The 25,915-nt window shown below is 47.9% G+C and overlaps 1 protein-coding gene across 3 annotated transcripts in view; it reads left to right on the top strand.

Annotated features, from left to right (window-relative positions):
* Positions 1-25,915, top strand: part of LOC129867596 (zinc finger protein 423) — a 152,416-nt gene that overhangs the window by 26,291 nt on the left and 100,210 nt on the right. For all 3 annotated transcript variants that reach the window (XM_055941103.1, XM_055941101.1, XM_055941102.1), the window contains one exon: positions 10,102-10,308. In XM_055941103.1, the coding sequence (XP_055797078.1) occupies positions 10,102-10,308 (207 nt within the window). The remainder of the gene's footprint in view (positions 1-10,101; positions 10,309-25,915) is intronic.

The following is a 25,915-nucleotide window of genomic DNA, read 5'->3' as shown; positions in this document are numbered from 1 at the left end:
GAGGGGAATAGTACTTGTCTTTATTGTAGATGTTCTATATCTAAACAGTACTCTCTCTCTCTCTCTCTCTCTCTCTCTCTCTCTCTGCTCTCCCTCACTCTGTCAGTTCTTCTGGGAGGGGAAATGGAAAGTGAGGCCCTGGGGTGTGATGACGTGCCCCCCCCCCCCCCCCCCCCCAGACCCTAGCCCTATGCTAACCCCCCTCAGGGGGCAGGGGTTGTTGCTGCTGCGGGGGTGCTGACTGAGGTCCTGGGTGGCTGGAAAGTGCTGTGTGTATGAGATGCAGCAGGAAGGGGAGTCCCAGTGCTCTCACTCTAGCTCTGCTCTCTTCCTCCCTGCTACTTCTCTTCACCTCTTCCCCACACACACACACACACACACACGTTGTCTGTCTGTCTGTCTGTCTGTCTGTCTGTCTGTCTGTCTGTCTGTCTTTTAAATTCAATTTAAGGTCTTTATTGGCATGGGAAACACATGTTTACATTGCCAAAGCAAGTGAAATAGATAATAAACCCCCAAAAATAAAGCAAAATAAACCCCCAAAAATTCACAATAAACATTACACTCACAAAAGTTCAAAAATAATAGACATTTCAATTTCCTTTCTCTCTCGTTCTCTCTCTTTTCTCTATCACTTCTCTCCTGTGTGTGTTTGTGCTCCTGTATTCAGGCTCAGGGGGGCTGCTCGCCATTTCTTATTTAAAAAGATAAAACATCTTCCTTCCCTTTATTCCCTAGGAGATGATGTCGACAAGGACACTGGCGGGCTTTTCTTGGTATTAAATTCAAATATTTTCCCCCTTCTCTGGAAAATGTGTGTTGAGTTTGGAAAGAGCAGCAGGGGGAGGCTGAGGGGGAGGCTGAGGGGGAGACCCAGGGAAGAGCCAAACAGCCCCACCCCCCTGCCTGCGTACCCCTAAGGACATCCAAAGGTCCCTTTGGTCCGTCCCACAGGGGTATTGGCCGGAGGTGCCTGCCCCCCCTCCACATCCATCCCTCCACCCCAGCCTCCCTGAGAGAGAAAAACAACCCGTCCCTCTCTGGCCCAGAGGGGAGAAAAGCAGAAAATGCAGAAAACGAGCCAGGTCTGACACTGGAGGGAGGAAGGGGGTGGAGAGGAAAGCAGGGAGAGGATGAGTGAGATGGACTGAGAGAGAGGGAGGGAAAGGGGGACAGTTTTTGGAGAGGGATACAGACGTTTGTCATTTCTGTGGGTTGAGGAGAAGGAGGGGCCGTTAGTGGTGATGTTTTTAATAAGTGCCACCGGAGCTGTGAAGTTCAGCCTTGTTTTGCAGGCTTCCTGTTGGAAAGCCAGTCCTGCCTCACTGCGTGTGCTTAGATTTCACACACACACACACACACACACACACACACACACACACACACACACACACACACACACACACACACACACACACACACACACACACACACACACACACAGATAGGAAACACCAGGGTTACGCACATTCTACTGGCTGTCTTCTAGGCTGAATTTAGTGAGGCAAAGGTTTCTCTACGACCTCCCCTTACATACACAATCAAACAAACACACTGCACCCTGTCCATGTGGACTGTGATTCAGGGTGGAAAAAGGTATCTCATATCCCTGAGCATAGGGCCGATAAGGGACTGTAATGGAGCTGAATTTGATTTTATTCTCCTTCAGCCATTGGCTGGGTGTTGCATAAGCGACACCAATGAGAAGGGCTGTTTTTCCCGGCCCTGCTATTACACCACAGAGTTTCTAAACCCAGCGGCGCAACATCGTGAGGCTTCTGGGAACGCTTGCAAAACAGACCAGGCCGGGGTTTGGGATTTGGGAAGTCATTGAGAGAAGTGAAAAGTTCCTACTTAGTTTTACATTTTCAAGAAATCTAAAGGCACAACCTAGATTCGTAGTTAAACATGTTTTACGCCAACCTCGTCAAAAACATATTTATATCGAAGGAGGGCCTATGATTTGGCGGCCTGCACAGGTGCAGTTCAGCGCAAGACGACCGTTAGACCCGATAACAGGTTTCTGTGCATGAGCTCAGCTAGCCAACGTCGCCATGACATCACCTACAAGTGTGATCAGGGATTTTCTATTGGAGAAGCAGTTTTAGCCTATATTCATACTGTACTGTCTTTTGATTACACAATTGGGCTGTGGGTGTTGTCTGTGACCTCACTATTGAACCTCCACAGTATGGTGTCATCGCTACAGGAACAGAATGGTGTCATCGCTATAGGAACAGTATGGTGTCATCGCTACAGGAACAGTATGGTGTCATCGCTACAGGAACAGTATGGTGTCATCGCTATAGGAACACTATGGTGTCATCGCTATAGGAACAGTATGGTGTCATCGCTATAGGAACAGTATGGTGTCATCGCTACAGGAACAGTATGGTGTCATCGCTATAGGAACAGTATGGTGTCATCGCTACAGGAACAGTATGGTGTCATCGCTACAGGAACAGTATGGTGTCATCGCTACAGGAACAGTATGGTGTCATCGCTACAGGAACAGTATGGTGTCATCGCTATAGGAACACTATGGTGTCATCGCTACAGGAACAGTATGGTGTCATCGCTATAGGAACAGTATGGTGTCATCGCTACAGGAACACTATGGTGTCATCGCTATAGGAACAGTATGGTGTCATCGCTACAGGAACAGTATGGTGTCATCGCTACAGGAACAGTATGGTGTCATCGCTACAGGAACAGTATGGTGTCATCGCTACAGGAACACTATGGTGTCATCGCTACAGGAACAGTATGGTGTCATCGCTACAGGAATAGTATGTGGTCATCGCTACAGGAACACTATGGTGTCATCGCTATAGGAACAGTATGGTGTCATCGCTACGAGAACACTATGGTGTCATCGCTATAGGAACAGTATGGTGTCATCGCTACAAGAACACTATGGTGTCATCGCTACAGGAACAGTATGGTGTCATCGCTATAGGAACAGTATGGTGTCATCGCTACAGGAACACTATGGTGTCATCGCTATAGGAACACTATGGTGTCATCGCTATAGGAACAGTATGGTGTCATCGCTTACAGGAACAGTATGGTGTCATCGCTACAGGAACAGTATGGTGTCATCGCTACAGGAACAGTATGGTGTCATCGCTACAGGAACAGTATGGTGTCATCGCTACAGGAACAGTATGGTGTCATCGCTACAGGAACACTATGGTGTCATCGCTACAGGAACAGTATGGTGTCATCGCTACAGGAACAGTATGGTGTCATCGCTACAGGAACAGTATGGTGTCATCGCTATAGGAACAGTATGGTGTCATCGCTACAGGAACAGTATGGTGTCATCGCTATAGGAACAGTATGGTGTCATCGCTATAGGAACAGTATGGTGTCATCGCTATAGGAACAGTATGGTGTCATCGCTACAGGAACAGTATGGTGTCATCGCTATAGGAACAGTATGGTGTCATCGCTACAGGAACAGTATGGTGTCATCGCTATAGGAACAGTATGGTGTCATCGCTACAGGAACACTATGGTGTCATCGCTACAGGAACAGTATGGTGTCATCGCTACAGGAACAGTATGGTGTCATCGCTACAGGAACAGTATGGTGTCATCGCTACAGGAACAGTATGGTGTCATCGCTATAGGAACAGTATGGTGTCATCGCTATAGGAACAGTATGGTGTCATCGCTATAGGAACAGTATGGTGTCATCGCTACAGGAACAGTATGGTGTCATCGCTACAGGAACAGTATGGTGTCATCGCTACAGGAACAGTATGGTGTCATCGCTATAGGAACAGTATGGTGTCATCGCTACAGGAACAGTATGGTGTCATCGCTACAGGAACAGTATGGTGTCATCGCTACAGGAACACTATGGTGTCATCGCTACAGGAACAGTATGGTGTCATCGCTCTAGGAACAATATGGTGTCATCGCTACAGGAACAGTATGGTGTCATCGCTATAGGAACACTATGGTGTCATCGCTACAGGAACAGTATGGTGTCATCGCTACAGGAACAGTATGGTGTCATCGCTACAGGAACAGTATGGTGTCATCGCTACAGGAACACTATGGTGTCATCACTACAAGAACAGTATGGTGTCATCGCACAGGAACATGCTGGTGTCATCGCTACAGGAACAGTATGGTGTCATCGCTATAGGAACACTATGGTGTTATTGCTATAGGAAAAGTATGATGTAAGGCAACGACAAGAAAACAGTTTTAATGTGTGAAGTAGAGGTACATGTGTGTGTGTGTTTGTTTGTGTGTGTGTGAGCGCGAAGCCACAGGCTGGAACAGGTGATGGCATTGGTGAGCAGCTGTCAGGCTGTTTGTGTGATTTAATTTGCTCTCTTCCTTCCATGACGCCTCTTGGTTTTCATCATCCTCTCTGGGTGAAGGCGATGGTGTTGGGTGCTGTGCTCCCCTGCCTCCCTGCCTCTCTGGGGGGGGTGGGGGTTTGGGTAGAAACACAATCTGAGCCTGGTACACAGCCTCTGCTGGCTCCCTGGGGGGCACCCTTATTGTGAAAACATAGTTGCCAGAGGACAGTGGAGCTGTGTAGAGAGGCCTGCTTTAAATAGGTCCCCCTGTTTACTGGGAGAAGGAGAGGGCTCCCCAGAGAGACAGAGAGAGGCAATGCGGCCGCATCCAGCTGCACCTGCTCAGTGACCTTTTGTTAGTACCCATACTGTATGCACCTGACAGCGTACGTGAAGCCTATAGGCCTGTTCAGGAGGTTTACAGATCCATACAACATTGTACAAATGAACTTTTCTCACGCTGTAAAGCCAGTAAACCTTCCACAACGATTAGAGGTCGCTTTTTAAAGTGCACAAGGTGTTACGTGTTTTCCTTTACGGTGAGAGTCACTTGCCTTGGGCACGCTGAATGTCCCTAACAAAAACATGTTGTTTTCACTCAGGAAATAGTCCTGACATTCTTTTTGAAAGAATTTACCAGGCAGAGTGAATACAATGGTATGCACCTCAAACTTAATTCAGAATATCCCATAATATCTATCTGTTATTGCCATCTATCCTCTGTAGCCTTCCTGACTCATGCTCTCAGTAAAGTGGAGCATTCCTACAGAATCTCCTCTCAAACATACTCAAGCTAGAGCTATTTGCAGCCAATCCATGTTATACTTCGCTTGGCTGCCTCCGGTTGGTTTGAAGGTGTGTGTGTATAAGTGTGTGTGCTGTAGAGAGTTGAAAGGCAGCCTTGTACTCTAGTTGTTTTTTATAAAAACACTGGACTGGTGGAACTTGGAGCTCGTATTTTTCCAGCTCCTAGGCTGCAGGCTGGGCAGGGATGGCAGTGTGGTGGTGTTCCGGCCATGTTTGGCTGACCCAGGGCCAGGTGTCCTGCAGATTTACGCCTCTCTCAGCGCGATCGTGTCCCAAACAGGCCTCCATCTTGGCTCTCAGCAACGCTCCAACATCTAGATCTGACTCAGGAGGGGGTTCTGTGCTAAAACCGCTAGGCCCATACAGTTTCTCGCTCCATCTGGGTCACTGAGGACTCCATTAAAGTGGCTGTGTATTCCCCTTCCGTTTGCTGTTTGCCTGTGTTCTCCCTCTGTGTATTACAGTACTTCCATTGCGTGCCCACTGTACTGTGTGAGTAATAGGATACTGCCTCCAGAGGTCAGGGCAGAGCAGAAGGCTGGGGCTGGATCTAGCCAGGGGGATCGTAACAAGTTTCACTTTAAATGTCAAAAATCAAAAGGCACAGTTGGTTTTGGTTCTGGGCAGGTTGAGTGAAGGGGAGGGAGCATCTATGAAAAATTACCAACCATTTTACTTATATTCTAGTTGGTATTTTTTCCAAAGTAGTGAGAATAGATTGCTTTATGTGCCCACTAATTCACCCCCCTCATTGTAACTCTAGGATGGTGATAGCTGGACTCTGGTGGTGGAGTGAAAGAGATGGCGAGAGAAAATGAAGAAGACCAAAAGACACTCTTGGTCATTGCCGTTGCCTTTGTCTTGTGGTGTCTCCCCCGTCGCATGCCTGGCGGTGTCCATTAAGCCCACATCGCTCAGCACCTAATTATTTCCCAGATCTCATGTTGGAGCTTTGCACCGTTAAAACAGGGGGACAAAAACATATCAACCTAACGAGCGGTAATTAGCGGGTCCCAGCAAGGCGGGGCTCTCCTCGGTAACACCACTGCTCTATGGATTCTGTTAATTCACTTCTCTTCATCTAATTACCCCACACAAACATGTCTGTTAGAGGGAGAGAGAGAGAGAGATGGGCATTATCTGCAAGCATTAGACACCATCCTCCCTCTCATAAACAAACACACACACACAAAACATAGATTTTTTTCGCAAGTGTGTATTTGTGGATGTGTGTGTTTGGGTGCACGTTTTGTGAGTATCTTAATGTGTTTATAATATTACAATAATTTCATGGGTGCTTATATTTGTCATATTTCACACATGTAGTGTGAAATGGAAATGTTTTTTGGGGTATCCCACTCTCCCGGAGACCCTCAGAGTGGGGTCACAGCCTGCGTCTGCCATTATCAACGGCTACCCTGGAAGAAGTGCCGTGCTCAAGGGCACATTGGCAGGTTTTTCACATTGACAGCTCTGGGATTCGAACTAGAAACCATTTGGTTACTGGCCCATCGCTCTACCTGCCGTGTGTGTGTGTGTGTGTGTGTGTGTGTGTGTGTGTGTGTGTGTGTGTGTGTGTGTGTGTGTGTGTTTTTCTGACTGCGCTTGTGAGTGTATGATAGTATGTGTTTTTGTGAGGGAGTGTGCGTTTGTGTCTGTTTTGGTCGGCCTCTTGGCGTGGGGACAGTCTGTGACTCAGAGATAATGGCACTCTGCAGAGTGGGGGACCGGAGCTCCAGCTGGCACAGGGAGACGTGACGTGTGCTGCTGGGACTGTTGCTGCCTGCCACACAGATCCTGCCTGTGTCCCTAACGCTCCCCCAACGCCCCCCCAACCTCTGGGAGCCCCAGGCCCTCATTAAGTGTTCCTACTCTGGACGGGAGACTGGGGAGGGGGTGCAGCTAGGAGTGGACTGTAAATTAGTGTTAAAACTAACATATGCAAGCAAAAGTAGAGAGAGGGCAATAGAGAGAGGGATAGAGAACGGAATAGAGACCGGAATAGAGAGAGGAATAGAGACCGGAATAGAGACCGGAATTGAGAGAGGAATAGAGACCGGAATAGAGAGAGGAGTATTGCAGAAGGTAATGGGGTCAGCTGAAACTGTCTTCATGAGACGACCAATGAGTTATCAGGTAGGTGTTTTTATTGTTTTGAACCATGTTTGGTTCCAGGTAGAATCCTTTTGGGTTCCATGTAGAACCCTCTCTGGAAGGGTTTCTACATGGAACCCAAAAAGGTTCTACCTTGAACCAAAAGGGTTTTACATGGAACCAGAAATGGTTTTTCAAAGGGCTATGCTATGGGGATAACCGAAGAACACTTTTAGGTTTTAGATAGCACCTTTTTTTCTAAGAGTGTTATTGACCTCACACATGCATGCACTTTTTGTTTGCTACATGAAATCTAGGAACACTGCTGTTTATTAGTGGCAGAGGAAAACCTTAGCAGTGCTGTCGTTGCATAGAATATTGGCGGAGCGCTGTGCATATTTAGCTCTCCAACCTATCAGACAGGTAGGAAGAAAGTAGGCTTTCTGGGTGAGAAATATGGGCTCTAAGAATATACCTGGGGGCATAAAGAGGCCTTGTTCTTCTGAATGGCCCTTTAGAAATCATTCATTCCCTTGGACACCACTTCCAACGTAAGCCCTCATTTCATTTCGGTTTCCTCCCCTCAAATTGAATTATGTTTGAAAACACTCTCAAACGACTCTGCAGAGCCTTATTAGTAATGACCTCAGCACACATTACGGCACATCTAGTTCTTTGTGTGTACGTGTGTGGCTGTAAGCATGTGCATGCTGACTGTGGTTGGGTGATTTTGTAGTGTATTTTTTGTCTTTGCCTCTGAGGGCAGTGTTGCTGTATGGATGATAACGTTAGACTATAGCTGCTCTGTATATTCATGGTGCCAAAGTTTGTCTTCACGTCTGTGTTTGTAGTGTAGCTATAAACCCCTGCCATCCATTGTGACTCATATTCCAGTTGTGTGGTCTTAACCAGGTAGAGAAACCAGCTCTCTTTGTTTACGTCAACTGGTATGTCACCTCTTCTGAAAATGAATCTCCTCCAATCAGGACCATTATCCTGCAGCGACATACACACACATATGTACATGTACACACACATCACCACCACCAAATTCCCCCACCTGCTCCCACAAGCCTCCCTCTCGTCTTCTCTCCTCCCTCCAGATAAATAGTGTGCTCTGCGTTTATCAGGGCCACTGCTTGAGCTGCAGTGGTTACAGCTGGGGCGCGCGCCACAGCCGTATCAATCTTCCACAGTAGCAGGCACATCCAGGGAGGCCTAATGACGGAGGCAGCAGCACTGTGTAGCAGGCCTCTAAATGAAGTGTGCGCCGGACCCCCTCCTGATACCCCCTCCTCCCTCAGAGATTGGAAACACTTACTGGAGGGGAGGGGGGATGCTGCAGAGCGGGGGTGATGGGGGGCTGGGGAGGGCGTGCTGGATGACATGGGGCGCCCCCCTACACCAAACACCCTCCCAACCGTGCCAGGCACTCTCATCCTCTCCTCTTCCTCCTGCCGAGCCCCATCCATCTCCCTGAGCCCTGTGGAGTAGAGGGAAGGAGAAGGGGCAGAGCAAGGTCCCGTCTGGCTCCTCCCTCGTTGTCATGGTAGCAGGTTGTGCTGGCATGTACTGGAGTTGACAGTAGCCATACCTCTGGCATGAGGGCACCTGGGGGAATGAGGGTTTGTGTGTGTGTGTGTGTGTGTGTGTTTGTGTTTGTGTTTGTGTTTTTATTGTTTGATTGTGAATTAATTTGCGTGTGTTTGACTGCTAATATGAAATATTGTTTATTTAAGGTGCATGTCAATGAACATGTGGGTATGTTTATGTCTAGATGTGTAGTCTGTGTGTAAGGCGCCTGTGTCTTTGTAACAGCAGTGTAGGACTGTGTCCGTGTAGCGTCAGTTAGGTGCTACTCTCCTCCCTGTCCAGACGGTGCTTTCACCACTGGACAGATGGCCGTAACCCTCCCTCCCCCTCCTCTCCCCCTAAACGTCCATCTATCCCTCCATCCACCCTCCACACCTCTCCCCGAGAGGACGAGTGTGGAATTGGATCCAGACCAGACCCCCACATCTCTCTCTCTCCCCAACACCACCTACCTAACACCTAGGCTGTGCTGTGGGTCTTCAGTGTGGGGCTGCAGTTGGCTGGGGCCAGGCCTAACCCACCCATGGGTTAGAGCCCATTACCAGAAACAGAGTGGCGGGCAGAGTGCTGGGCAGTGGGCACTGCCAAATTAGAGCTGATCAGAGCTGTGGAGCGCAGGAATGGCCTCCTCCTACTCTCCTCTGATTGCACAAGTCCACCATGATTAGAGAGGATGTGGAGCCTTAGGGAGCCAGCCAGCAAAAACACACTCACTCCCTCTTTCCCTTTACCTCCCTCCTTTTCTACACTCACGTTCCCCTCTTTCTTTCTCTCAATCCCTCTCTCGCTCTCTTTTCCTCCCTCCCTCTCCCCATCCCCTTCTCCCTCCCTCCTCAGTCTTCAGTGCAGTCCTTTTGGAACAGAGCGTTTAATGTGATAATATGGTGTGAAAATGGAGCCACAATGGTGGAGGAAGGATTTCGGAGGCAGATTTGACCACTGGTTCTCCTCAGTTCTCACTGTATGCCAAGAGTGGCAGTGTGGGCACATAGGCTGTCATGAGCTTTGTCCCTCCAGAGTCCTGAATCCTCGTACCTCCTTCAGATGCCACCTCACATAGACCCTCTATTAGAAAGCACACACACAGATAATGTGAGCAAGGACATCTTTAGTATGAGATGGACCTGAAATAATGTTTGTCCGGGTCAATTCCTGGTACAAATTGACTCAATCAAAAACTAATCTGATTCTATTACCTCAGATGGTTCTGCAGTAGATCAGTAGTTCCAGCTGTCTGTGTTCTATGCTGATACTGTGTCTCTCTCTCTCTGCGTTGTTGTCCTAGATGTCCCTGCTGTAGCAGACCGAGAGGCGGAGAGGAAGGAGCGGCGTGCAGCCCTGGAGGACGGCGACCATAGTGTCACCAGCCATGACGATCGCATTGGGGACGATGACCTGGACGATGAGTCCATCTTCACCTGCGATAACTGCCAGCAGGACTTTGAGTGTCTGGCCGAGCTGACTGACCACCGCACCAACCACTGCCCCGCAGGTAAGACATTATACAAACATTGAAATAAATCTACCACCCTGTAGGTAAGAGATCCACATGGTGGGCTACATCTACATTTACATTACATTTTAGTCATTTAGCAGACGCTCTTATCCAGAGCGACTTACAGTAGAGTGCATACATTTTATTACATTTTACATACTGAGACAAGGATATCCCTACCGGCCAAACCCTCCCTAACCCGGACGACGCTATGCCAATTGTGCGTCGCCCCACGGCTACATCTACAAACACAGGGTGGGCAACATCTATAAACACAGGGTGGGCTACATCTATAAACACAGGGTGGGCTACATCTACAAACACAGGGTGGGCTACATCTATAAACACAGGGTGGGCTACATCTACAAACACAGGGTGGGCTACATCTACAAACACAGGGTGGGCTACATCTACAAACACAGGGTGGGCTACATCTACAAACACAGGGTGGGCTACATCTACAAACACAGGGTGGGCTACATCTACAAACACAGGGTGGGCTACATCTATAAACACAGGGTGGGCTACATCTATAAGCACAGGGTGGGCTACATCTACAAACACAGGGTGGGCTACATCTACAAACACAGGGTGGGCTACATCTACAAACACAGGGTGGGCTACATCTACAAACACAGGGTGGGCTACATCTACAAACACAGGGTGGGCTACATCTACAAACACAGGGTGGGCTACATTTACAAACACAGGGTGGGCTACATCTACAAACACAGGGTGGGCTACATCTACAAACACAGGGTGGGCTACATCTATAAACACAGAGTGGGCTACATCTATAAACACAGGGTGGGCTACATCTACAAACACAGGGTGGGCTACATCTATAAACACAGGGTGGGCTACATCTACAAATACAGGGTGGGCTACATCTACAAATACAGGATGCTTATGGGACATGGAGCTCAGGTAAATACAACTTTTCAAATCAATCAATCCAATACCTTGTGCAGTATTTAAAACAGTAGAATATCAAATAACCCTTTTCCCATAGTCATACCACCCTGCATACCACTGCTGGCTTGCTTCTGAAGCTAAGCAGGGTTGGTCCTGGTCAGTCCCTGGATGGGAGACTGGAAGTGGTGCTGGAAGTGGTGTTGGAGGGCCAGTAGGAGGCACTCTTTCCTCTGGTCTAAGAAATATCCCAATGCCCCAGGGCAGTGATTGGGGACACTGCCTTGTGTAGGGTGCCGTCTTTCGGATGGGACGTTAAACGGGTGTCCTGACTCTCTGAGGTCATTAAATATCCCATGGCACTTATCGTAAGAGTAGGGGTGTTAACCCCGGTGTCCTGGCTAAATTCCCAATCTGGCCCTCAAACCATCATGGTCACCTAATAATCCCCAGTTTACAATTGGCTCATTCATCCCCCTCCTCTCCCCTGTAACTATTCCCCAGGTCGTTGCTGCAAATGAGAACGTGTTCTCAGTCAACTTACCTGGTAAAATAACGGTAAAAAAAAAAAAAAATGGTATTTTATTAGGATCCCCATTAGCTGTTACGAAAGCAGCCACTGCTCTTTCTAGAGCCCACAAAAAACATGAAACATGACATAATATAGAACAATAATAGACAAGAACAGCTCAAGAACAGAATTACAGCCAATTTTAAAAATGCACAGTTATTATATTGTTGAATGGTAGGAAATATGTACAGTAAACACTAGGTGAACTTTCTAGCTACGGAAATTAGCTTTAAAACAGCAACATTTTCTCTCAGTCTCATGGCAAAATGTGTAGAATAGTATGAGGTTAGCTATAAAACTACAATTTTGTTCTCTCTGCCCCATGGAACAATTTGTAGAATTGCTAGACCTTAGCTGTTTTCCATAAAAAATACTGACCTCATGAAACTGCAGGGGGGGTGAGACTTAACTCGGTGAGGGCTGAGGAGGAGTGACAAAGTTCCAAATGTGTATTCCGTAACAATGACTGGCACGCTGTGTCAAGGACGGTGCACAGGGAAAAGGGGACACCTAGTCAGTTCAACCTAAATGTATCTTCTGCATTTAACCCAACCCCTCTGAATCAGAGCGGTGCGGGGGCTGCCTTAATTCACATCCAAATCGTTGGCGCTTGGGCGGCAGTTTTTAGGGCTTAACTTCTTGATCAAAGGTAGAACGGCATATTTTTCCACCTTGCCGGCTCGGGCATTCATACCAGCAACATTGTGGTTCCTGGCCCAACGCTCTTAACCGCTAGGCTCGGTTTGGCTGCCAAATGTGGCACAACGAGTTAAATAACCTTTACAACAGTGTTATACCCAGACAGATTATCCAAAGTAAGTTAGGTACAAATACTATGATTTATTTTATTATATATTTATTATTATTTTATATATAGTTTAATTGCAGTGGCGGCAATGATTTTGCCGTGGCGATGCACCACAGCTAAATGAATGCAGCGGAAACACTGCTCCCATCACAGGTAGCTAGACGCCTGCAGTTTTCAGAATAAGAAGGTGTGTGTATATGTAAACATTACCATGGTAGATGGAATATAAATCCAACCTGTGTCTGTGTCCTGAGATGACTGTCTGACTGGGTTGAGGTTCTTTTAGTATGTATATCCAGTCTTACCTTTTGGACCGGTCTCAGTTTCATTCCATTAAAACATTTCCAGTACTCTGAAGTCTGAGACTAAACGACTGTGATATGTGACCACGTTTATATTGATTTCACTTAAAGTCCAGCCACATGATTGGTTCTAAGTGGCTAAGGGCCGCCCCCACCTCTCCGGACTCCTATTGCTGTTGGCTGTAGTCATACGCCACTAACGCCAGTGTTGTTATTGTTCCTAAGGGACAGACTTGTTTAAAGCTAACACAGGGCACACACGCACACAATAGGCATTATTAGGAGCAGTGTAATTAATGAAAGGCTCAAAGGCGCCCTGCAGGGGCATCTGTTTCCTAGCAGATTAATCAAGGCCTGCTCCTTAACGAGTGCAAAAACGATCGACAGAGCCACTCAAGCTCCTAACACAACAGCCCTTAGTGTGTGCTTTTTGTGTGTGTGTATGTGTGTGTGTGTGTGTGTGTGTGTGGATGTGTTTAAGTCCCCACAAGAATAGCAAACAAACAAAAATTTGATCAACTTGGGACATTTTGTTGGTCCCAACAAGTTAAAATGCTATTTCAAGGGGATTTAAGGTTAGAATTAGGGTTAGAAATAGGTTTTAGGTTAGATTTTCAGGTTAGGTTGGGTTCGGGGTTAGGGAAAATAGGATTTTGAATGGGACGAAATTCTGTGTCCCCACAAGGTTAGTTATATAAGACTGTGTGTGTGTGTGTGTGTGTGTGTGTGTGTGTGTGTGTGTGTGTGTGTGTGTGTGTGTGTGTGTGTGTGTGTGTGTGTGTGTGTGTGTGTGTTTGATGGGGGAGGGGGAGTCAGGGTGGGGGCTAGGGGCTTTCAGGCAGGGAGAGGGAGTATTGCCTGAACTGTAACACAGTGGAGAGGAGGGAAGGTGTATGACTATAAGTGACCCAAGGGTTGCCTGGACATTAGATACTGTGCATTTACATGGTGTCTACTCTAATGCTGATAGACAGAGGATGACCCAGAAGATGCGTCTCACACTGATGTTCCACTTTGACGACTCCCTCCCTCCCCTCTCTCTCTCTCTCTCTCTCTCTCTCTCTCTCTCTCTCTCTCTCTCTCTCTCTCTCTCTCTCTCTCTCTCTCCCTCCCCCCTGCTCCTTCCTCCCTCCCTCTCTCCCTCTCTCCCTCCCTCCAGCTCCTCGCTCCCTCCCGCTCCTCCCTCCCGCTCCTTCCTCCCTCCCTCCTGCTCCTCCCTCCCGCTCCTCCCCCCGCTCCTCCATCCATCCCTCCCTCCCTCCCTCCATCCCTCTGCCTGTCAGATTGAAGGCTGGGAGATGTGATTTCAGCTCAGTCGAGGGAGAACTACATGTTGCTGAGCTGAGAAAGAGTGGAGGAAAAGAAACAAATGAAATGAAATGAAATGATAAAACATACAGTCCTCAGGGAGTGAGTGGTGGAGATTGCAGAATAATCCCAGGCTTGGACTGGGGGGATGGCATTTCCCCCTGGACCTCAGCTTTATTATTATTATTATTGAAAAGAACAGTAAATTAAAAAACATTCACTGACGAATCCTTTTAAGTTCACTGTGGCACCCCTGGGAACCTGCCTTGTGGGGGACTGTGGTGCAGGATGCTGCCTCCCTCTATCTGTTGGGGATGAACACAGGCCACCACTGTGTGTGTGTGTGTGCTCCAACATGCTCACTTGATTAGGGAACAACAGAATCGGAGGCCATCTTGGTATGGGTGGTAGTCAGAGCTGGGAGGCCATCTTGGTATGAGTGGTAGTCAGAGCTGGGAGGCCATCTTGGTATGGGTGGTAGTCGAGCTGGGAGGCCATCTTGGTATGAGTGGTAGTCAGAGCTGGGAGGCCATCTTGGTATGAGTGGTAGTCAGAGCTGGGAGGCCATCTTGGTATCAGTGGTAGTCAGAGCTGGGAGGCCATCTTGGTATCAGTGGTAGTCAGAGCTGGGAGGCCATCTTGGTATGGGTGGTAGTCAGAGCTGGGAGGCCATCTTGGTATGGGTGGTAGTCAGAGCTGGGAGGCCATCTTGGTATGGGTGGTAGTCAGAGCTGGGAGGCCATCTTGGTATGAGTGGTAGTCAGAGCTGGGAGGCCATCTTGTGGGGATGACAGTAGACTAGAGGATGGGTCCCAGGTGTTTAGACGAGTTACCAGATAATTCAGCCTCACAGCATCAGGCTCATAACGTGGCTCCATTAATTTGATATTACTCTGATCACATGTGGGTCTGGGAGGCCATATTGACTGCAAGGGGACTGACCACAGGCAAAATGTGATGGAGTAATTCCATTCCACAGCTGACATAAGCCAGTGTGACTGGTGAATTTCACCTGGAATCCTGGAATATCCCCCTGTGTGCTGCGTGTGGGTCTTTGCGACACAGTCCACACAGACCTGTCTGGGCATATTAGAGAGAGGCAGTAACTCTAGACTGTGTCTTTGTATCAGGGGGCTGTGCAGCTGTGTTGGTAGGGGTCTGGTGGGCCGGAGCTTTGTTTGGACAGCCTGTCGAGCCGAAGGCCTGCTCTGCTCCCTCCACCGTCCGCCCTGCCCCTGCCTCTCACCCGCCCACCCGTCCGCACCAGAACCCTGCGCCACGCGCCTCTCAACTCACCTAAAACCACTTTTCAACACGTTGTTTACCTGCTTGTCCCCTCCACCCTCTAAGCCCTAATGGGGTAATGGTCTCCTTTGCTCTGGCCCCCCTCTCACTCGCTCTCTTGCTCTCGCTCTACAGCCAGATATTTTTCTGCTAATTAAAGTCCCAACAGGCCACGTTAGGTTTTGTTTTAGTTTTCACCCCTGAAATGTTTTTATGACCAATAGGCCACCCAGTGTACAGAAGCCCTGTGAGCAGCCAGACTGTGAGCTGCTCTGAGCAGACTGGCTGCCAAGCCACTCCAGTCCAGTCCTGGGCTGGGCGTTTATAGAGTACAACACACTGCAGTACCTCTTTCCTCCTGCTACTGTTGATTGTTCTGGAGTGGCCATGTTTGTTTTAGCTGAGTGGAAGCAGAAGGACAGTGTGTATATGTTTATGTGTTAGAGAGGATGTCTTTATTTCCTTGCCACAAGACATAGGCCTATGCCATGTTTTTCGTGTTTAATGTTATCTGTAGTTGTAATTTTTTTGTTCGTTGTCTATTTCTAATTCTGTGTGTGTGTGTGTGTGTGTGTGTGTGTGTGTGTGTGTGTGTGTGTGTGTGTGTGTGTGTGTGTGTGTGTGTGTGTGTGTGTGTGTGTGTGTGTGTGTGTGTGTGTGTGTGTGTGTGTGTGTGTGTGTGTGTGTGTGTGTGTGTGTGTGTGTCAGGGAGACAGATAGTGTAGGAAGAGTCTGGGGAGAGTCAACAGGAGGAGAAATCTGGAGCACTGGCTCCCTGAGGAGCGGTTGAAAAAACCTTTAGATCAAATAGAGAACATTCGGTGCTCCGCTCCGCTGCCCAGCGACCGGCCAAGGTTTGGCTCTGGCTGTGAGAACCCCTCACCTCCCTCTGCATCCCCTTTCTCCCCTGCGGCTCTGCACAGCTGACCCCGCCCCCTGCCCCTCAGCCCCCTGCCTTCCTACAGCCTGTCAGGCCTGGGCTGGAGCCGAGTGCCCGAGAGGGGGCGGTGGGGGTCAGGAGGGGCCGTGGGGTTAAGACACCATAGGCACCATCACAGAACCAGTGGACCTGTTGGAGCCAATGGGGCCATTCAGACTCCCCTCTCCCTCCGGCCAGTACCACCTCCTCCTCCGCTCTCTTCTGTGGGGCCCCATGCAGCCATCCTCCGTTTAGTTTGGCTGGTTTATATATAGCAGACTTCCCCCTCCCCTCTCCCATCACAAACACACTCCTCTCTTCAACCCATGTGGCATAGCAGCGGGCAAGTGGGGGGTAGAGAGTTGGCACATTGACACACACAAAAGTGTCCAGGGTGATCTCTGGACTGCAGCTGAGCGTCATGGCTGAACTGAATGCATCAGCTCACAACCTTTTCACACCTGACCTCCATCACATTTCCATCTGCGACTGCAAAATCAATCCTGAGACAAACCGTAATGGACGTGTATCATACGTGTTCTACATAATGTAGGCTGTGTTTGAATGACTAAACTGGAGACTAAGGAAGGTTGAAGGAAGCACATTGTGAGGAATAGAGGGGAGAGTGGGAGAGAATATTAGAGGGAGAGAACTGGCGAGCGAGCGAGATTTTCATGGCAGGCAGCGACAGGGCTGCTGATGCTGAACAGCGGTGCTCTGTGGGTGGGTGAAAGAGCTGTCAGTCAGGAGAGGGGGTGTTGCCTCGGCCTGTCAGATACAAATAGGAGGTGAGCACTAATTAACCCACCTTCAGGAGATGGAGAGGAGCTGCTAGGAGCACAGACAAGGAGGGGGGAGCGTGTGTGTATATGGTTCTGTATTTGTGTGTGAGAGGGGGGCTACAGACTTGACAGTGAGAAAAGCACTGCACTGCACACACTATCTTTCACCTCAGAAAGAGCGAGGGAGGAAGACGGAGAGGGGGAAGTGGGAGAATGACACTTTCTTTCAGCATCCTTCTAACAACACTGCAGTTGATGTATATTTTCCTCTCACACAGATACGCATTCAGGTTCATACATACAAATGCGTAACATGCATGCATTCTACGACATAAGACTAATGAAAGTGCTAGCGCAGGCTGTATTTGTTTGTTACAGGGTGTTGGGATATTTAAGTCGAGCTCTGGCCCTGTGCCCTGTGTCTGCCTGGTACGGTCACCCATGACCCTGGTAATTAGACAGACAGACTGGAATATGACACTCACTACTGCTCACTTTATCTCTCTCTCTCTATTTTACTCTACCTCTTTCTCTCTTCCTTCTTAAGATCATATAAACATTTTCCCCCGTCTCTCTCTATTTTACTCTACCTCTTTCTATCTCTCTGGGGCCAGCTGTGCTCTCTCCTCAGTATGAGGGCATAGTGTTGGAGCCCCCAGCCTACCAGGGAATCTTTCTTGAAAGAGAGGAGGGTTAGGAGAATGAAGACGCTAGTGTTTTTTTTGAGGGGGGGCCCCTGGGTGAATGGGCATCCCTAGGGTGCCCCCCAGCCCCCCTCACCCCAGGTTCCCCAAGCCATGAATACATTTCCATCCTCCCCCACCTCAAGCAGCCCCCAGCAGCCCCGATCTCCTGCCTGTCGTCACGGCGGCAGCTGAATCCTGTGAGGCCAGGGCTCTTATTAAAGCCACAGATCACTTTCCTCCACTGAGAGGGGGAGAGAAAGGGAAGACGAGAGAGAGCGAAAGAAAAGGATAGAAAGAGAGGAAGGGAGAGGAGAGCGAGTGGGTGGGAGGGAGGGAAAGATACAGAAGGAGAGGTTGAAACAGAGAGAGAATAGTGAGAGGAGGTTGGGATGAGTGTCCTGCAACCTGAGCCAGAATCGCCAGACGGCTTCTTTCTGTCTATACTGTGCGTGTTCATGTGTCTGCGTGCGTATGTGTGTACACACAAGTGTTTGTACTGTATGTGTGGGGTTTTTATGTGAGTGGTTTTGTCTATCTATTGAGTAAACGCTATTTTGAGTGTGTTTGACAGAGTAAATGCGTTGGACTGTGGGCACCTTACTGGTGTTAGCTGGGTTTGTCTGCGTTCTCTTTATCTCTCCCCCCCGTCTCCTTCTCCCTCCTTCGCTCACTCCTTCCCTTCCTCTCTCTGCTCGGAGCCCGAGGGTGGCCTGAAGATTCCTCCACTAAGCCCTTGGCACAGATACAAATGCAGTCACAGCTGGTTGTAAACTCAGGTTTTCCAGGGAGAGCAAGAGATCTGCCTCCATAAGAGAGGGGAATGGAAGGGGGGCACAGCATGCAGGGAGAGGGCGAGAGGGAGAAGGGGGTGAGACGAAGGAGGGATGTTGTGAAGCACACTGGAAGTCATTTTTCAGTTCTCACTCCCTCTATTCCTCCCTCTCTTTCTCTCTTCCTTGTTCCCCTCTCGCGTTCTCCCTTTGTTTTTTTTCTATTCCTCTTTTCTATAGTTCTGTCCCTCTCTCGTTCTTCTTCCCTTTCTCTTTCTCTCTCTCCCCAGCCTACTTTCCTCTCCCTGTTATAAAATATGGATGGTACCAGTTTTGGGCGCGGGCGCTGAGAGCTTTTCTGGCAGAGTGCGGTGCTCTGTCTCTGAAGAGACCCGGCTTGTGCATGCACCTAAACACTTCACTGAGCAATCTGTCAACATGTCAGCAACACATGTTTTGTAAAAAAATTATATATATATATATTTTTTTTAAAGCTTCCAGAGGGAGTAATGGCTCCCACCAGGGCTCCGAAAATGCTTTGAATTCAGCAGATTTCCATTGAGGGGGGAACTCCCCTGGAGTGCCTTTTTTACAATGCCTGCATTTCAGACATTTGAGCCAAAGACCCCTGGGGGCGTCCTTTCATAATGCCTGAAATTGTAGGGTTATATTGTGTGCAGTTCCCCATGGGGCCTTTTATTAATACCTGAATTCTGAGGGACTGGAAATTACACAGGGGTTCAGCGGGGGCCCACGCTCGCACCAGGAAGGGAGAAAGACTGTGGGGACGTTTTCTCTTCCCTTTCCTTCTCTTCTCCTCTTCATTTTTTTGTACTTCGTGCAAGAGTAAAAAATAAGAGTTTGCCAAAAGACACAAAAAGTGTGTGTGAGTGTGTTGGCGCTAACCTCCTTGTATTCAGCCTGTTTGCTCTCCCTCTCTTTTCCCCTTCTCTCTCCTTGTGTGCCGTCGTGTTCAGCTTGCAGTCTGAAGAGCAGAGAGTAAATATTTGTGTTGTCTGTGTGTGCCCAGAAAAGCCCAAATCTGGTGCAACATCCACTGTTTTTTTTCAGGGTCTTAGGAGTGTGTGTATGTGGAGGGGGGCTGTTTCCATACATTCATTTGTTTTCCTGTACTACAGGGTTTTAGTGTATATTTATTAAATATTTACTCATGCAGCTTATGAAAATATACATTTACAAGACACTGTAATTTACTATGTGTTTGAAGCCAATATATTGTTATGTTTCAATTCAGTGTAGTTTACTCTTTATTTGACACGCTGGTTCAATGTTCAGACTATGGAACTAGATGATTGGGTTTGTTGTCAGTAATTTACTGTAGGCTGTCATAGTGACAGGTATTCACAATAGCTGAGGATTTCAGGAAGAGAATGGGTGTTTACCTCTTAAATTAGGGCCTATATGTGTGTTTGGGGGCCTAATGTGTAAATATAGTTTGGGTCAGGTGTTTTTGTCCCTTAGTTGTGTAGATAGTAGTGTGTGTCTGGTTGGTGGTGATTAGTGTGGTTGAGGTGTTTGTGGGAGAGTTGACCCATGTGGGCCGTGCTAACCCTGTGACCTAGAGGGGGGCAGAACGGAGCCGTCACCAGGCCCCTCACAGGGAGCCAGGATAATGAGATACAGACTGTTTCATTGGAATCTAGTACCCCTGTCAAGAAGACCCACACCCCCTGTCTCATACACCCTGTTGAGTCTGCCCCAAAGCTGCCCCTCTCCCCCCTCTCTCCCCCTCTCCCAAGCACCCCGTTGAGTAAGCCCCAAAACTTCCCCTCTCTTTCCTACTCCCCCCCCACCCGCTCCTATGCACCCTATTGAGTCTGTCCCAAAACATGCCCCCCTCCCACCTCCCCTCATCTCTCCCTCTTCTCAGCCTGTTGCGTCTGCCCTAAAACCTGGCCCCCTCATCCCTCTCTCCCTCTCTTATCCATCCTGTAGTCTGCTCCAAACATGCCCTTCTCTCTCACTTCCTGCCTAACCCCTTTCCTAACGCCACTAGCTTGTCTGATCTCTCTTGTCTGAACATTACACCTGGGCCCAGTCTAGTCCCCATGGGATGTAGGCCTGAGATGGATCCCTGAATGGAAGCATTTTCTCCTGCCTTGCATCACTGTTCCTCCCCTGTTGGAATTGACTTGGCTGGTTTCTGTGCGTATTTTCTTTACCGAGGATCTCAAATTATAATGGCACAAACTGCAAAAAAAAATCTCAGTTATAAACAGCACACAGCCTCACACATACCTACAGTAAATACTCTTTCAAACACACCGCTGAAGACACACCAGAACATTAACACACACTCACACACACACACACATACACAATCGTCCACACATATTTGCACACAAATATTTTGTTTTACTGCTGCTCTTTAATTACTTGTTACTTTCATCTCTTATTCTTATCCATATTTTTTGAAACTGCATTGTTGGTTAGGGGCTCGTAAGTAAGCATTTCACTGTAAGGTCTACTACACCTGTTGTATTCGGCGCATGTGACTAATACAATTTGATTTGATTTGAGATATACACACACACACCAGGGCAAAGGCCAGTGTGCCAGGAGGGAAAGCTCTTATAATAGTTTTAACCCTGTGCACAGGTGTGGCTCGCCTTTGTCAAGTGAAATGTCAAGGAAAAGCAATGCCCCTGAGAGGTCCACACGAAGAGCGACAGAGAGTTGTCTGCTCCACAGTCCTTTCAAAGACCAGAGACATGCCCCCTTCACTGCAAAACCATTAACTAGAGGCAGACACACACACACACACACCATCTCACTCAATTCAATTCAAGGGGCTTTATTGGCATGGGAAACACATGTTAACATTGCCAAAGCAAGTGAAGTAGATATTAAACAAAAGTGAAATAAACAATAAAAATGAACAGTAAACAGTACACTCACAGAAGTTCCAAAAGAATAAAGACATTTCAAACGTCATATTATGTCTAAATACAGTGTTGTAACGATGTGCAAATAGTTAAAGTACAAAAGGGAAATAAATATGGGTTGTATTTACAATGGTGTTTGTTCTTCACTGGTTGCCCTTTTCTTGTGGCAACAGGTCACAAATATTTCTGCTGTGATGGCACACTGTGGTATTTCACCCAGTAGATATGGGAGTTTATCAAAATTGCGTTTGTTTTCAAATTCTTTGTGGATCTATGTAATCTCTCTCACTCTCTCTCTCATTCTAACACCCCCAACGAGACACACACACACACGCACTCATACACTCTGCACATTATGTTGATTTATACAGCTCTCTGTCAGACAGTTTGGCCACTTTTATGTGCTTTTTAGAGTGGACTGTTGTGAATCTGTAAGAGGGCGGCTTTGAGGTGTGTGTGTGTGTGTGTGTGTGCGCGTGTGTGTGCGCGTGTGTGTGCGTGTGTGTGTGTGTGTGCATGTGCGTGCGTGCGTGGATGGAATCTGAGGCTGCAGGTTGGCAGTAAATAGGATGTTTTAATCGTGAGACAGGCGGTTCGTGTTGGGTCAGGCTTGACCACTCAGCTGCCATAATGTTGGGGCACTGCACTATGAAGTGGAACGACACTGAGAGAGAGGAAGGAAAAAGATCCACTGTGATATGCCGGGAGATGGCAGAGTGGACAGCGTAGTATATTTAGGAAGCAGCACTAGTAGAGACAACGGACGACACATTACATTTACATTTAAGTCATTTAGCAGACGCTCTTATCCAGAGCGACTTACAAATTGGTGCATTCACCACTACAGTGAGGGTGGTTAGAGCAGCCAGCTACAGAGGAGGTTGGATGGGGGTTGGGGGAGGCTCTGTTTCTCAGTTCTTCCTGTATGAAGGGCTCCCCTGGGGGCCTGGACCAGCCTCTGGCAGCCTCTCTCACACACCCACTTACCCCCACCCCACCCCCTGACGTCAGCATGTGACTGGCTGCTCCCCTGGGTGCCTGGAGCAGCCTTTGTTTCCCCTCCTCCCCCTCCCTCCCCCCAGCCCTGCTCCACACTGCTCCTCTCCCTGTCCTTTTGTCCCTGGCAATAGCCGGCCTGCTTAGTGCCTGATTGGAATTCGCTGCTCTTTGGCAGTCACTGGAGATGACGGGGTGAGGGGTGATGTTGTGGGGGTCCTTCCACACAGGGTGAAGTAGAGAGGGGTTAGCTATGGTGTGGGCTATGAGTGGAGTCTTTTTCTAGGGGAAAGAACTAAATGTTTCTAGGTGAGTGAGCATTGATTTGTCAGTGGTTGTGACATTGGAGCCTCCCCAGGGAGGTGGTACAGGGTAGGGGGTGAGGATCACTGTGGGGCCAGGCAGAGAGCTCAGAATTGGGGTTAAGGACCAAGAGAATCCTCCCTCTATTCCCTCTTCCCCACATCCCACGCACAGAGATGTTTTGAAATATTTAAATCTGCTTTTCATTTTCAAATATGATAGAAAACATACTCCTAAATAAGTAAGCAGAACCGCGGGGGATAGAATCAGACAAGCCTTCAAATACACAACAAAACACACAACATCAACCCCCCAAAAAAGCGGTCACGTTATTAGTCTTGCTGTGTCGTCGTCTTTTCAGAGGCAAGAAGTCTCTTTCCTTTCTTTCATTCTTCTTTCTCTTTCTTTTTTTCCTTCTTTTTTTTAATGAGAGCAGCTCCAGTGGAGCGCGGTGGGGACGTGGCGGGCCTGCACTCTGGCTCACTGGTGGGAGCCCCCTACTTGAGTAATGAATTCCCCCAGGACGCGGCACAGCAATGTGGGCCTGTTTCCATGTGCTGTTCCCAGGGAAGGCAGGGAGGGCTGGGGTGGTGGTGCTGCTGATGATGTGGGGGGGTGGCTTTGGAGAGAGACTTGTCCCCCCCACCCCTGCCAAACTGTGCGGCCTGTGAGTGAGCAGATAAAGTGGAGGGGGAAGCTGGTTGGAGAGGCGGGGGGGGGGGCTGACAGCTGTGAGGGGCTTGGGACTGACTGGTGAGGGGCTGATAAGGGTCGGTATGGATCGGAGGCATGGGGAGAACACTAATAATCCTCCAGCACAATGCCACTGTGTGAAAAAGTTAAGGGAAGCTAGAGGGAGTGTAGAGACCAGCGGTGTGGGGTGATGTGTGTGTTGGGTGAGGAAAGGAGGACGCCGAAGCATAGCTTGTTCAGATAGTCAAAATACTATTAGTCCAATCACATCACAGCAAACTGGAGGTTAGAGTTCAGTCACTGGTTTGTTATCTTCTTTACAGTCGGCCATCTTCCATTCTTGGGTCTCTGTATTGCTGTCCTGGTTTGGTAAGTCCACCTGGAGAGGAGAGGCCTGCTCCCCTCTTTGAAGCAGGCAGCATGAAGCAGAAAGAAGACGTCACTCCATACAAAGGCTTACTGTCTTTCATTTGGTTTAGTCTAATTCACTCACCAGTGCATACTGTCTGTGCTCCCTCTCACTGGTCATGTACAGTGGTTCGTCCTTTAAAAGTTGCAGCATACTGCAGCACAGCTTGCGTGGTGCCACAGAATTCTATGGCACGTTATTTAAGTGCCAAACACTGGTACCATTAATGCTAGTTATTTCTAGTTTGACCACCAGGGGGCTTCTTTGAGAAGCATTTGATAGTCTTCAATTTATTTGATTTTAAGAAATGTTGCTTAATTAATTTGATTAATTGTTATGGTGTTTGTGTTTCTATTCCAAGAAAAACGAAAAACCCTCTGGGTTTTCGTTAGGATGTGATGGAAAATAGGGCACTGTACAATGTGACGGTCGGGAGTAGGCTACAGTGCTCCACTATATAGCTAAAGAATCCCCATGTCATGCGGGCACGCGAGAGACCAGGGTTCAATTCCCCGACGGGGAGGAAGGAGTAGGCTGTCCTTGTAAATAAGAATTTGTTCTTACCTGATTCCATGTGTTATTTCATAGTTGTGATGTATTCACTATTATTCTTATTCTGGAGACAATAGTGAAGTAGGTGTGTCCAAACTTTTGAGTGGTACTTAATTCAGTTAATATTATGGTGTTTCTACTCCAAAACCCTCTGGGGTTTCCGTGAGGATGGAACGGAAAATATGGCACTGTACAACGTGACAGTTGTTGTCAGTGCTGGCTATTTAGCTATAGAATCCCTGTGTCGTGCGGGCACGTGGGAGAGCGGGGTTCAATTCCCCGACGGGGAGGAAGGAGTAGGCTGTCTGTAACGTCTGCGTCCAACTCACACTCCCAACCACTTAGATCCCCGTAACACAGCCCACTTTCCAGCCCACTTTCCAGATCCCAATCACCGGAATTCTAATCACCTGTTCACACACCTGCATGTCATCATCCCACACTATCTAGTTCAGTTCCTTGCACCCCATCACTGTGAGGTATTGTTTGTTTTTGAGACACACTTTTTCGGAGCTCTGTTTTTTCCCGTCCTTCTTGCCTCCCAGGTATGTATGACCTTCTGCTTGCCCCTGGACCCAGCTACCTGCCTCCTCCTAAGGTTCCTTTCATTAGCCTGTCTAGCCCACCTTCCACTGAAAAGGCAGAGCGCGAAATTCCCCAATTTTTTTTTTGAAATATTTAACTTTCACACATTAACAAGTGCAATACAGCAAATGAAAGATAAACATCTTGTGAATCCAGCCAACATGTCCGATTTAAAAAAAATGTTTTACAGCGAAAACACCACATATATTTATGTTAGCTCACCACCAAATACAAAAAAGCACAGACATTTCTTTCACAGCACAGGTAGCTTGCACAAAACCGACCAAATAGAGATAGAATTAGTCACTAACCAAGAAACAACTTCATCAGATGACAGTCTTATAACATGTTATACAATAAATCTATGTTTTGTTCGAAAAATTTGCATATTTCAGGTATAAATCATAGTTTTACATTGCAGCTACAATCACAAATAGCACCGAAGCAGCTAGAACAATTACAGAGACCAACGTGAAATACCTAAATACTCATCATAAAACATTTATGAAAAATACATGGTGTACAGCAAATGAAAGACAAACATCTTGTGAATCCAGCCAATATTTCAGATTTTTTAAGTGTTTTACAGCGAAAACACAATATAGCATTATATTAGCTTACTACAGTAGCCAGCCACACAACCGCTTTCATTCAACACAACGGTAGCGATAGCGAAAAAACCAGCAAAAGATATACATTTATTCACTAACCTTCACAATCTTCATCAGCTGACAGTCCTATAACATCGTATTACACAATACATATATGGTTTGTTCGAAAATGTGCATATTTAGAGCTGAAATCCATGGTTATACATT

The sequence above is a fragment of the Salvelinus fontinalis genome, chromosome 12 (assembly GCF_029448725.1).
Source record: "Salvelinus fontinalis isolate EN_2023a chromosome 12, ASM2944872v1, whole genome shotgun sequence".
Lineage (NCBI taxonomy): Eukaryota > Metazoa > Chordata > Actinopteri > Salmoniformes > Salmonidae > Salvelinus > Salvelinus fontinalis.
This window is presented reverse-complemented; position numbering and strand designations above follow the sequence as displayed.